This window comes from Nelumbo lutea, chromosome 3, assembly GCF_056320005.1.
Source record: "Nelumbo lutea isolate HS-2025 chromosome 3, American lotus-T2T, whole genome shotgun sequence".
NCBI lineage: Eukaryota > Viridiplantae > Streptophyta > Magnoliopsida > Proteales > Nelumbonaceae > Nelumbo > Nelumbo lutea.
Window position 1 is genome coordinate 43,948,579 of NC_142686.1, and position 14,176 is coordinate 43,962,754.

A 14,176-nucleotide genomic window follows, 5' to 3' on the forward strand; every position below is an offset into this window, starting at 1 on the left:
TTGTGGGAATCACACAAAAAGCCATTCCTAACTTCTCTCACCATGAAATCAAGAAACAATCAATAAAGATGCCAAGAAACGCTTCAGAACGCTCAATATGTCGATCCCCATCTCGGGAATCCCATTCTCACTGCAGCCCTCCGCTATGAGAGTCATAACAAACCTAGCCTCAGGCCATGGTCGACCCTGCCCAATTTCAAGCAATGCAGGAGAAGGTCGACCGGATCTTGGCCATGATGTAGACGCTAGGCTCCGCGGCGCAACCAGCACAGACCTTCCCTCCTCTTGCTTTGATGCTTACCGCAGCTGATCCTTGCACTGAGGACCCCAAAAAGTGTCATTCGAGCAAGGGGAAGGCACGGTCTGATCAAGAAAAGCAACGAACATCAAGATCGGGCTCCTCAGCCCAATCCCGCGGACATGACAACCGCAACAAATCACACCAAACCACCCAAGTACTTGCTAAAGAAAGATTCGACAAATGGACACCACACCATCCGATCTCTATCGTCGAGTCCATCTTGGTCAAGGATCGCCAATCACTGCCCAACAAAGAAAGATTCACGCACGCAACAGTCGTAGACAACAAAGATATAGAGATCAAAGAACTCTGACAACTTTTGACTGAGTTGGAGCGTAGCCAAGCTCAAAGAAGTGCAGCCCCTCCTGTGATCCAACCAGTGGAGCCAAACAGCTAGCCCACCAAGGAGCCGCCCTTCACCCAAGAGATTGTAGACAAGCTCCCCCTAGTCGTCTAACGAGCACCACAGTTGGAGAAGTATGTCAGAAAGGGAGACCCCAACAACCATTTTGAAGCCTTCAAAGCCCAGATGATGTTGCATGGCATGCCCGAAGGCTTAATGTGCAAAGCCTTCATGGAAACTCTCAAGGGTGTGGCTTTGACATGGTACTCCTCCCTTCTTCGCGCTCTATCTCTTCCTGAGAACAGTTGGAGAACTAGTTTCTGGCCCAGTTCACAGCCAGTAAAAAACACTGGAAGATGGAAGGCTTTGACAAGCCTCATACAAGTGTAGCAAAAGAAGGGAGAGTCCCTTAGGGAGTATCTCACCAAGTTCAACACCAAATCTCTATAGGTTCGGTCCTTAAACCAATCAATGGTAGTTACCGCCATCTAGCATGGCCTCCTCCCCTCTCCCTTCAACTTCTCAATCTCCAAGAATCCTCCTCAAACCATAGCCACACTAATGAACCATGCAAAAAAGTACATCAACGCGGAAGAAGCGAAAAGCACAACAGAGAAACAAAGAGGATCGACCTGATAGAAAGAGACGAGATTCCAAAGAACGCAGGATAGAGAAGGCAGACCGAGATGACAAGAGACAAGATCGCTGGTTAGACCAAAGACCCCGCCACCAACTTACAGAAATTTCATGCCGCTGAATACACTGCGGTCTAAAATTCTAATGCAGATTTGTGACCATAATTGTGCCCAATGGCCTAAGAAGATGAAATTCGAGAGCAATAAGAGGAACTACAACAAATAATGTGTTCCACCGAGACCATGGCCATGACACTGATGAATGTTACGATCTGCGCCACCACATTGAGGACCTAGCCAGGTGCGGATACCTCGGTGGGTTTATCGACAACAACGATGAGAAAGCAGAGGAACCGTGACTAGCAACCAGACCTCCACCCTGGGCTCCCCTAGTTGGGGTCATCGTTGTGATCTCAGGCGGGATGATCGTTGGAGGAGAGAGCAGCTTGGGCCGAGGAAAGCGCCTAGCCATAGAAACCCTGATGACGGAAGGCCCATACCGAGGAGTTGGAATATTGGGAACCTAAGAATGTACTACTAGTGATTCCACATCAATAAAGACAACGTTCTTTTGCACTCAGTTGTTCAACACCCTACATGACACAAATCGCACGACGCACGCCGCGCATCACACATCATCTAGCCAAACTCTCAACAACTGGAACACCCGCACAATGACTCGACCAACCTATAACAGCTAGAGCCTACAATGCATAGCGACACGCTAGCCCAACAGTGTATAGCCGACCAATTTAGCTTACTCGGTCGTTGATGACAGAGCCCAAAGCAGGGAAGAACACTCCCACCTCCAAAGGCCAAAGGGTGGTCATCTAACTCTGCACACCCTACTGATGAAGCATCAGATCAAAGCTAGTTGAGGAACGGCTAGCCCACGAAGAGCCGAAAGCTCCCAAGACCTGCAACCCCCAAGAGATGAGAGCTTGGAAAACACCTAGGCCAAGAAAGTTGAAGACCAAAGATCTCGGTTGTAATAAGACCAAGGCCTACAACTTGGTTCAACAAAATAAAAAAGAAGGGAAGCAAAAGTACACAAGCTCGGACCAAGAAATATCTTTTTCATTAACCCAAAAAGTTTGTACAAGGTTTTAGGCTCGGCATACTAAGTCATTTACATCATCAACAAAAAAAAAACGGAGAGAGGTTGAACCCTGTCTTGAAGGAGCGTGTTGCAAAGTTGTCCATCTCGTGCTGATACTCCTGGAAGGCCCTGAACTAAGCAACTGCCTCCTCCCTTGCCCGATCCACCCTCTCATCAGCCTCCTTCTTCAGCTTCTCCCACACCTCCTTCAGCTTGGCAACCTCAGCTTCTAATGCGGCTGTCTACGCACTTGCCACCTCAAGTTCAACCAATTAAGCCTTCAGTTGTGTGACCTTGGTGTGGCTTGACTTGTAGAGGCACCACACTAACAAAAAATGGTCAACCACCACAATCGCCGAGCAAGAGTTCTACAAAAAGGAAACTAAGTGTCAACACAACAGCTTTAACCAACCAAAACAAAACAACTAGGGCAAGCAAGAACTTACTGATGTGGCTTGAAGGACGAGTGTGCTCTCTAGGGCACCGCTTGTGGACTCCACTGCCTCCCACCTAATGGTGGCGTCAAAAGGCCGTAGAGAAGTTGCTCGGCCACGCTCTCCATTCCCAACCCATCCTCAGTTCAGACGTTCCACTGTGGCACGTAGACTGGAGGACAGTTGCCCTTCGGTATGTCCCATCACGAAGAAGGGGGAGAATAGCCTGAGTGCCCTCCTCCGAGTTGACCACCATGACCTCTTCCTCGACCTACTGTCGTGCTCTCTTTTGTTTCCAGGGAGTCCGCTTGGCAGACCTCGGCTGCACCACCTCAAGTCGGGGCTAGGCCCCTTGGGCACTTCGGCTATGCCTATCTTGCCCAACCCTCACCCATCGAAAAACCTTTTCACAGCTTGCCATCTCAGCACCTACAGGCGACAAACAATGGATCAATACCAGTCATACATCTCAAAAAAGAAAAAGAGACCAGCAGGACTGAAGTGAAAAAATAGATCGGCCCCCTCACTCATCAGCCCGGTGTGGATCAGCATCGAGAAGGATGTGTAATGCATTACATCAACCTCCCTGATCATTCCTATTGTTTCCCTCTCTTCCTCGGTAAGTCAGGCCAGCTTAGGCTGCTTCACCTTCGTCCTCAACTTCTGGAGCTCGATCGACAGAGGCGAGCCTTTGGGACAACGCATAAAGAAGGACCTCCTTCCAATGATTCACCGACGATGGGATCCTAACCAACATTTTGATATGCAGTTGGGCTGAGAAGTAATAATATCCCTACTGGTGGTGCTTCAATTGAAGGAAATAAGAGACCACCCTCAGAGTAATCTCAATGTCGTGGGTAAAGCATTAGGACAGGAGACCAATCAAGAACTTAAAGGAGTTCGGCTTCAGTTGAATGGGCAACACTCGGTACCACCTGAACACTTTGACAAGCCCCTTGTGCAGAGGGAACCTTAGCCTAGATTCCAGGCTCTTCTCATACACATAGAGCTTGCCCAGTCAAGCATCTGTGGGCCTCTCACTAGTTCTTAGGCACCTAACTTCCTACCCTTCAGTAATGTAGTATAAAGAGCATATCCGAGCCACATCCCCGGGTGACAAACAACATGGCATAGTCCCAACTCGGTGACTAGCCTACAAAGGAAGTCGACCTTCATGGTTGACGGCCCCACCTCAGCCTCCCCGACCTCAGTGTCCCTCTCAGAACCGACCCCCTCAAAGTCCTCGGCCTTGGCCCCCTAGTCATCAGCCTTAGGAACACCGAGTGTGGTAGCCTCGGTGAAAGACCTTGGCTTGGACTCAACATCAAAAAACGAAGCGGAAGAAGAGAAAGAGGAGCGAGAAGACGAGGAAGACATATACCAAGTTTTGAAAGGTTAGGACCGCGGAACTAAAGAAAACATCGAGCATTGAAGACTACTTCTTGTCAAGCTTTGCAAGTGCTTTTCTTCTTAAATGACAAAGGGGAAATGCTCTTCACCCCTTTTCATAGGATCCCAACGATCTAGATTAAGGCAGGATCAACTACATAGATCAAACGCCACACTTTGACAGCTCGGAGATGAAATGCCACCACTAACCTCCACACACATGTAACCTTGGGAAGGTGAAACGTCACTTCCATCCACATGGCGCGAGTGTCGAACCAACTAGTTTGCTCAAAAACCGGTTCAACCCCAAGGTGACCCAACTCGAGGGGCACGCTCAACCAACTTCAGACATGAGTTCCTCAGCCAAGAACTGAAGAGCTTAGCCACGCCGCACCATGACTGACACTACACTCCTCGATTTCGGAACTAGGGGAGTGGTGTTAAGGTTATGGCTAAGCTGCCCCCGAGTGCCACATGCCACCTTCATGGCTGCTTCATCACCTTGGCCACATTAGCATCATGTCACCTCCGTGGCCTTTCCTATCACCTCAGCCATGTCGGTACCACATCATGTGGATAAATAAGACCAAGATAGGAGAACGTTATACAGATGAGGACAACTCCACTAGGGATTAGGACTCATTCTGAAGACCTCGGTGGATAACCTCATCCTGACAACCTTGAAAGCCTCATCCGACCAAGACATGGATCTATAGTTATAAAAAGGTACCTCCTACTCAAGGTAAAGGATCCAACTCCTACACTCCCACACTGTTACTTTGCTCGGACTAGTACCGTTCTCCAACTGTTGGGCCCAACCACTCACCTCTTTTTCGACTGACTTGAGCATTGGAGTATCTACCTAGGGATAACTCCTCGGGCCTCTAACCACTTTCTTGGTTGTAGATCTTGAAGTGCGACTTCGTCCTTCCACTTCGGCTCCACCCAATTGGTAGGATTATCTGACTACGACCTCGGTTCAAGAAATACCTTGGATCAACTTACATCAATTAGTATGCTAAAAATGATAATTTTAACAAACTATTTCTTCTATCAACAAAAAATCAGCCTAGAACCTATAATATCTATCAAAAAATAACCATCCATTATCATGTAATATCCACAAAACAACTTTAAACATCTCTATGAGCTCCATCTAGTGAAATAAAAAAGATAATAGCAAACTAAGAAAAAAATAGTTCACATTAATATAAATAAATAAGTAATAAAATATTGAAAAGGGTTTCAATTTTACCCAAAACTTGCAAGTTGCAACCACTCTAAACTTCAGGAAGATTCATCTTTTGGTGAGAGAGATTGGATGCGGCGATGGTTTTGTGAAATTGTTGAGAGAGAGAGAGAGCTAAGAAGATTAGGGTTTAGTAATTTCTATATTTCATTAAATACTATATTAGAATTTGGTAAGATCTAAGACCATATGATTAAAATCTTTAATCTCCTACATATCTCTATTTAATATATAAAACATCAATTATCAAATATTTTTAAATAACATATATACATAAAATATATATAACATATTATTTATAAATATCCGAGTTGGGCCTAAAAAATTAGGCCCAAGCCCAACCCTAAATTTTGTGGGCCTGATGCGGGCCCGAGCCAGGCCTTAACAAAAAAACCTAGGCCCAAGCCTGGATTTTTCGGACTGGACTGAAATGATCACCCCTACCTGAAGCCAACTTTCATTCACCTATAAAATCCATGGTTTTCAAAATCGGACCAAACCTGACGGTCAGACTGGAAAAACTGGGAACCGGTCAGGTCCGTTTTACCCCAGAATTGTTATTTCACCAAAAACCGTTGACTTGGTCCGTAAATCACTAACTCGGGCGGTCAAACTGTTCAAACTGTCCAACAGTTTAGCTGCTTTTATTTTTTTATTTTTTTATTTTTTTGTTAGAATGGACCGTCCATTCGATTCAAATGGTCAGACCGTTCAACCCGGAAACCGGACCCTAACCGGTTCGTTGTCCAGTTCGGTTTTCAAAACCTTGTGTGACCGAAACATCCAATATGCCCCATTGGATGTATAGGTGTTCATACCGTACAGGGAAACCGCAATATCTAAGAAAGTACGTACGGTATGAACACAAAAATGTTTGTCTTTTCTATCTTTGACGCTTGTTTCTCAAACCAGTTAATTTTGCTCAACTTCAACCTTACGCTTCTGGAATCTGGAGAATGAAAATGTATACATCTGATGAGGTTGGTCTAGTCCAGCTGGGAATTTGACTGGATTCATCACATTTATGATTTATGACCATCTCCTCTGATCTAGACCATAAGATTAGTATTTGCAATTAAATACCCGGAGAAATCATCCATTTGATGCGACAAATTAACCAAGAGCAAATGCAGTAGCGAAACGACTGGTTGATCATCTCCAGGTCCAAACCTCTAGTCAGAGCTGGTGATGTCGTGTTCTTCAAGTTCCCCAAAACTTGAATGACCAGTGGTCATTGATGCTTTTCTGCATTGGTTAATCGTTATTAGATGAACTTTGGTTGTATTCCTTGCATTAACATCAACATTAGTACTTTCTAATATCTGACTTGAGTTCCTATTCAGATTCTGAACCTAAAGAGTGATCTGTTCTTCTTCTTTGTTTGATGATTGTAAGGAGTTTTTGACAATCCAATGCAGAGCCTTCTATATCTTCCTGATGCTAATGGGTTCAGAAGCATGGAAATTTCATACTGGAAATATTATGGACCACAATTAATGTGATGTCCATTAATTTTAGTTAGAAACAAATCACATCCCGGTCAAGGTCTTCAGCCCCAATCCCCAAGATTACTCCAACTCGTTTACGTATGTATATGGAAGAAGTATATCAGTTAAACTGTTTAGCTTAGAAGAAATTAAGACTTCATTCCATTTTCTGCAACATGATTCCTTCCCCTATCTTTTATGTGCTCATTTCTGCCATGGTCTTCTTCATTTATCTACCAAACCCATCTCACATTGAGGCCAGGGATGGCAGTTTCACAGTCGAACTGATCCACCGTGATTCCCCATTTTCTCCATTCCACAATTCTGCAAAGACCCAGCCCATACGCTTAAGAAAATCTGTTCATCGTTCGATGTCTCGAGTTGAATACTTTCGTTCGAGGAGCCTATCATCAGCAGCTTCCTCTTCTTCGAAGACCTTTGTATCTATGGTGACTCCAAGAAGTGGTGAATTTCTCATAAAACTATCCATTGGCACACCACCACTTGAGCTCTTTGCCATTGTTGACACAGGAAGTGATCTTACATGGATCAAGTGCAAGCCTGATAATCAGGATTATGATCAAAGCACATCCCTCTTTGATCCCAAAGCATCTTCCAGTTATCGCGGCCTCTCATGCTTCTCAACACCCTGCAAAGAACTAGTAAAAACCCCTTGCAGTATTAATGGAGAGACCTGCCGGTACTCTTATTCCTACAGAGACAGGTCCTCAACAGTGGGAACACTGGCCTCAGAGAAGCTGAACCTGAATTCTGTTGTGATGGAAAACATAGTCTTTGGCTGTGCACATTCCTACAGTGGAGACTTAAGCAACATTGCAGATGGGCTTATTGGCCTTGGGGATGGATCAGTGTCTCTCATCAGTCAGTTGGCCCCTTCAATTGGTGGAAGACTGTCATACTGCCTTGTGCCCTTGCAGGAGAGCAACATGAGTAGCACCATCAGTTTTGGCACTAACAAGGCAATGGTCCATAGCAGCAACAGTGTCTCAACACCCTTGGTTTCCAAAGAACCAACTACATTTTACTATCTTAATCTGGAAGGCCTAAGCGTGAACAGCAACAAGTTTGTTCAAATTCAGACTCATGGAAACATTGTTATTGATTCAGGCACAACATATACAATTTTAAGCTCTCATCTTTACAACCAATTGGAATCGACACTGTCAAATGTCACCGTCGATCTTACCTGGGCGGAAGACCCGACCGGAACCTTTAGGCTGTGCTATGAGGACAAGCCATTTGCTAGACTTCCCAACATAACATTTCACTTCACTGGTGCAGATTTGATCTTGGGGCCGCACAATACTTTCATTGAATTCAATGGTTTGGCCTGCCTGGCAATACTGCCAAGCAAGGATGACTTTTCCATCTTTGGAAGTGTTGCTCAGCGAAATTTTGTAGTTACTTGTGATCTTGAAGAGAGAAAGGTATCGTTTGCTTCAACAAGGTGTTCCAGCACTAGTTATTATTCTGATGGAGTACTGCATTTGCATCCCTCAATTCTTCTCCTCTTGTTGTCTCTTTCCATGTACAAGCTACTAATAACTAGCTAATTGAGTTTTATTTAGAAAAATAAATTCCAGGAGAGGAAATTAATGTAGGTTAATTTGATGTAAAGAGGTTTTCCACGTGGGTTCAAATGTTTTTTCTTTCTTCATTCTTTTTTTTTTTTTTTGCCGGAGGAAAATACAGTTAAACTGCTAAAAAGAGAAATTTTCTTCCGGGATTATTAGAGAATAAAAACCTGGGACTCTGACCCCATCAAATAGCTTAAACTTTTAGGTTGAATGGTTCTTTGAGATGGTACCAAAGCCTATTTGACCAAGTGGTCTAGTGTTTGATCCTCATCACTCCTAATATTATAATTAATTAAATTTCAGCATTAAGTATGGATGGGCCCGAAATTGCTCCCACACTTCAAGCCTCATGAGCTTTCACGCGAGGGATAGATCAGAGAATAAAAGCCTATTCAGGACCTCACCAAACAACTTTTAGGTTGAAAGGCTCTTGAGGGGGATAAAGCACTAATAGCATGCTTGAAAATTTTGCCGATTTCACTCTCTTGGGAATCATACTGGGTCAACCCACCAGGTGGCTAACTTTGTCAAAGTGTTGGATGCGATTTGGCCACTTATCCGGGGTGTTCATAAAAAGGTGAAAAACCAAATTGAACTGAGAATGCTGAACCAAAAATAATCTGGTTAACCAAATCAATTTATCGGTATATATATTTACATATAAAGTATATATTTATCATATATTATGTAATATATGTGCATCATATATAAACATATTATATTTATAAAATATATATTATAAATAAATAACCAAAAAATTGAATAAGTCAAAATCCAAAACTGATCAACCAGTTAATCAGTTGATTTGGTTCGGTTTCGGTTGAGGGATTTTCAGAAACCGACAGTACTGATTCAGTATAAAAAATGCACATGGCTTAACCGAACCGTGAACACCCCTATCACTTATATCTCTCATAATTAAAAATACCTTGTAGATTCTATTGTAATATTGACGACTAGGATAACTCGATTAGATCGAAATATTTAACCCAAAAACAAAAGCAGTGATTTTTATCAATGAACTATTCTTTATTAGGTGAGAACGAAGTTTATTGACTGTGGAAATTGGAATATGAAAATATATACATCTGATGTGGTTGGTCAAGCCCACTAGCCCTGAAAAGAATTTGATTGGGTTCATCATATTTATTTATTACCATCTTCTCTAGTCTAGATTATTAATTAGATTATTCTTTGCAAGTTGACAAGACTATGACTCATCCATGTGATGGCTAACCAAGAGCAAGCGTTTAATACATATATCCACTTGATACTCAAACAAGAAAGACCAAATGCAACACTGAAACGACACTGGATGATCTCCAGGACTACACCGTTAGCCACTTTAGTCAGAGCTGGTGATATTATGTTCCTCAAGGCCTCAAAACTTTGATAACTAATGGTCATGATACTTATTTTCCATAGATTTGAACTTTAGGTGATAGTCCTTGGATTAACATCAACTTTGGTAATTTTCTATAACATCTGATTTGAGTTCCTACTCAGATTCTGAATCTAAGAAGTCTGTTCCCTTTATTGGATGATTCTGACGAGGAGTTCTTTGCAACCCAATAGAGATCCTTCTGCGTCTTCCTGGTAACAGTGGATGCAGAAACATGGAAATTTCATACTGGAATTTTATTGGATGATTCTGATTTTCTTTACAATTAATCTAATAGAGAACCTTCTACTACATCTTCCTGGTATTAATAGGTGCAGAAGCATGGAAAATTCTTACTGGAAATATATCATCACATTAATTAGACCATATATTTGTAATGTAAATTAATTTTTGTTAGCAGACACGTCCCTTTCTGGTCAAAGTCTTCAACCCCTAGAGTCCAATTCGTTCATATATGTGAAGGGAAGAAGTATATCAGTTGAACTGTATAGCTTGCAAAGAAATTATAACTTCTTGTTTCATCTTCTCCAACATGATTCCTTTCCCCGCCTTTTATGTGCTAGTCTCTGCCATGATCTTCTTCATTTATCTACCAAACCCATCTCGTATCGAGGCAAGGGATGGCGGTTTCACTGTCGAATTGATCCATCGTGATTCCCCATTGTCTCCATTCTACAATTCTGCAGAGACCCAATCCATCCGCTTAAGAAAAGCTGTTCATCGTTCAATATCTCGAGTTGGATACCTTCGTTCGAGGAGCCTATCTTCGGCAGCTTCCTCTTCTCCAAAGACCTTTGTATCTATGGTGACTCCGAGCAGTGGTGAATATCTCATAAAACTATCCATCGGCACGCCACCGTTTGAGTTCTTTGCCATTGTTGACACAGGAAGTGATCTTACATGGACCAAGTGCAAGCCTGATAATCAGGATTACGATCAAAGTGCATCCTTCTTTGATCCCCAAGCATCTTCCAGTTATCATGATCTCTCATGCTTGTCAAGACCCTGCCAAGATCTACACCCATCTTCCTGCATCTATGGACAGGCCTGCCAGTACTCTTATTCTTACAAGGACAACTCTTCTATAGCAGGAGCACTGGCCTCAGAGAAGCTAACCTTCAATTCTGTTGTAATGGAAAACATTGGCTTTGGCTGTGCATATGCTTACAATGGAGTCTTGACCAACATTGGAGCTGGGCTAATTGGCCTTGGGGGAGGACCGGTGTCTCTCTTCACTCAGTTGGCCCCTTCAATTGGTGGAAAGCTGTCATACTGTCTTGTGCCCTTGCAGGACAGCAACATGGGTAGCACCATCAGCTTTGGTAACAAGGCAATGGTCCACAGCAGCAACAGTGTTTCAACACCTTTAGTTTCCAAAGAGCCAACTACATTTTACTTTCTTAATCTGGAAGGATTAAGTGTGAATGATAAGAAGTTTGATGCAATTAAGACTCATGGAAACATCATTATTGACTCAGGCACAACATATAAATATTTAAGCATTGATCTTTACAACCAATTGGAATTGAAACTGGTGGATGTCATCAATCTTGCTCGGGCTGAAGACCCAACTAGAACATTTAGATTGTGCAATGAGGGAAACCCATTTGCTAGACTTCCTGACATAACATTTCACTTCACTAGTGCAGATTTGATCTTGGGGTCGCTTAATACTTTCATTGAGACCGATAGTTTGGTTTGCCTTGCGATACTGCCAAGCAACGATGGCCTTTTGATCTTTGGGAATATGGCTCAGCGGAATTTCGTAGTCACTTATGATCTTGAAGAGAGGAAGGTATTATTTGCTTCAACCAGGTGTTCCGGTACTAGTTATTCTGATGGAGTACTGCATTTGCATCCTTCAGTTCTTCTCCTCTTGTTGTCTCTCTCTATTTATAAGCTACTAATAACTAGCTAAATCTTCCATGGGATGCGTCAACTTCTAAGATTATAGATCATTAGACTAAGTTTGGTTTGATAGAAAATAAGAGAGAGAGAGAGAGAGAGATGAGAGAGAGATTCGTTAGCAATATTTCCTCAACTCTCCGGCTTCTCTCTTAATTATTTTCCACCAAACCAAACACATTTAGTATCCAAAAATTGGGATTTATTCAAAAAAAATCTAGGAAAGGAAATCAACTCGTTGGGACATTAATTTGGTAGATATAGAGGTTCTTCATATGGGTTTTTTAGGGTATCCTCCTTCATTAAGTGTCATAATAAACAGAGCTAGCTGTGGATATTTTTCAGTTGATGTTACAGACTGCTAGTTCCCAACTGAATTTCAAATCATTCACAAACCCATTAGGAATCATGAACTCATGATGCATCTCAAATTTGAGATATATAATAAAGTTGCAAAGATGGCGACAGAGAGCACTCTCTGTTTTGTTTATACCAATACAAAACAGAGCCGAGAGAAATAAACACAGCAAGCAGTTTTGGCAATTGTGCTATCTGTAAGCCTTTAAGAACGAGCAATTCCTCATGAAGCTATCTTCTCTGTAATTACAAATACAGGAACTGGATTTTTCAAGTAAAATAGCCCGAGATCATCACTCGGGTTCATTTATCACCTTTTCAATTGAAGAAACATCCATCTTTGATGATGCTTGCTTAACCCAATTCATCACCTTCTTTGCCTCCTGTTGAATCTCCTTCTCCTTCTCCTTGGCCTTCTTGTACCTCTTCTCCTGTTCTTGCACTGAAAAAGTGCTCATGTCTGATAAGATCTCATCGTTCTTTCCCCACTCAATTTCGTGGAGGTCTAAAGGGACCCTGTCAGCCTTGCTTTTCTTTTTTGAAGCTTTCTTTGAAGAATAGCAGAAACAGCAGGTCTGTTGAGGCGGGGGTGAAGCTTCCATTAATGAACTCCTTCTAATTGAATGGGAAAAGACAAAACAAACCCAATTATGATTTCGGATTATAAGTTTGAAATTTACGCCATTTAGTGATAGAAGAAGAATCCGCAGCTTCTTCACTCGAAATCTAATTATCTAATCCAGTCTCCTTTCAAGCCAATTGGAGCTCTTCAAACTGTCTCTTGGGAATTCCAGGATTGAACAGAGAAAACTGAACTGGGAGATTGAAATTGGATCAGATGTTGGGGTTAGAACTAACCAAGGAACTGCAGCGGGAGCAATCTGGTTTCCAGAGTTCAGAGATCCAAAACAAGGGAAGGAACAAGGAAGTGAACAGAACAAATATCTTTGTTGACAAAGTCCATACAGCTTTTTTCTGAGACATGAAAGATGGGGCTGGAATTCGCTTTAGCCTCAAAATTCAACAAAGTGTAGCCGTTGGGACCCATTTGAAAATTGTTGGGTACTCGGAAGGACAAAGGTTTTAACAGAACATAGATAGAAAGAGTCCAATCAGACGGTGTTTGTGGGGGGTTGTACAATATTTTCCGTAGGCTATGTGTTCATGAAATCAGCCAATAGCTGATGAAGGAGTAGTTACTGGCTTCAGCAATTTCAAATAAACAAATGGGTTCATGAGTAGGCGGATGGTGACATGTTAACTCCTGCCAATTAGGTGATCGATGCATTTACATAAAAGCTATTTACGTGTTATTTATTTATTTATATTTTGTTATTTTAGGTCATGAATTACGTAATAAAAGTCAATGGAATAGATTGGTGGGTGTGCGTAAGCTGCACTCAAAGTATATATATTAAGTATAATAAAAAATATAAAATTTCAATATATATAATATAAATTTATAATGTATGTTAATTAGTACAACTTATTACTTTTCTAATTAATTTACATATTTTCTTTTTAATCAATACGCATTCTTATTAATATGAATCTTATGTTTTTGAAATTTTGTTTTTTTCTTTACTTGGTTCTTGTGACTTATAAGCAATCCATTTATTCCATTTCCACGTTTTTTATTTATTTTTTATATAGTTTTGGATAGAATTTATTTCTTTCATAGTAAATTTATATATTTACTTTTTATTACACTATATTATTTTTTTATTATGGAACTTTAAATTTTTTTTTTTTGTTTTAGTTATACATTTATAAATTTTTTATCTAAATTAAATATATATTTTTTAATTGTTTACTTAATTTACATTTATTTTAGCATATTTTTCTACAGAAACTAATATATAAGTTTTTATAGATGTCCTGTGTTTTATTGTCATAGTCTTGTGTGGCGAATTCACATCTACACCCTACAGCATATCCCAATCATGTATTGGGAATAACAACGTCGGGAGATGTTCC

At 41.6% G+C, this 14,176-nt stretch overlaps 1 protein-coding gene and 2 pseudogenes across 1 annotated transcript; 2 read left to right on the top strand and 1 right to left on the bottom strand.

The window, feature by feature from the left end:
* Positions 1 to 7,113: 7,113 nt before the first annotated feature.
* Positions 7,114 to 8,535, top strand: LOC148864578 (aspartic proteinase CDR1 pseudogene; annotated as a pseudogene).
* A 1,840-nt stretch (positions 8,536 to 10,375) lies between these two features.
* Positions 10,376 to 11,855, top strand: LOC148864579 (aspartic proteinase CDR1 pseudogene; annotated as a pseudogene).
* Positions 11,856 to 12,207: 352 nt separating this feature from the next.
* On the bottom strand, positions 12,208 to 13,191 carry LOC148864580 (uncharacterized). Its single transcript, XM_088980157.1, has one exon. It carries the CDS (start codon positions 12,799 to 12,801, stop codon positions 12,493 to 12,495), a length of 309 nt encoding a protein of 102 aa, XP_088836283.1. The 5' UTR covers positions 12,802 to 13,191; the 3' UTR covers positions 12,208 to 12,492.
* Positions 13,192 to 14,176: the final 985 nt, after the last annotated feature.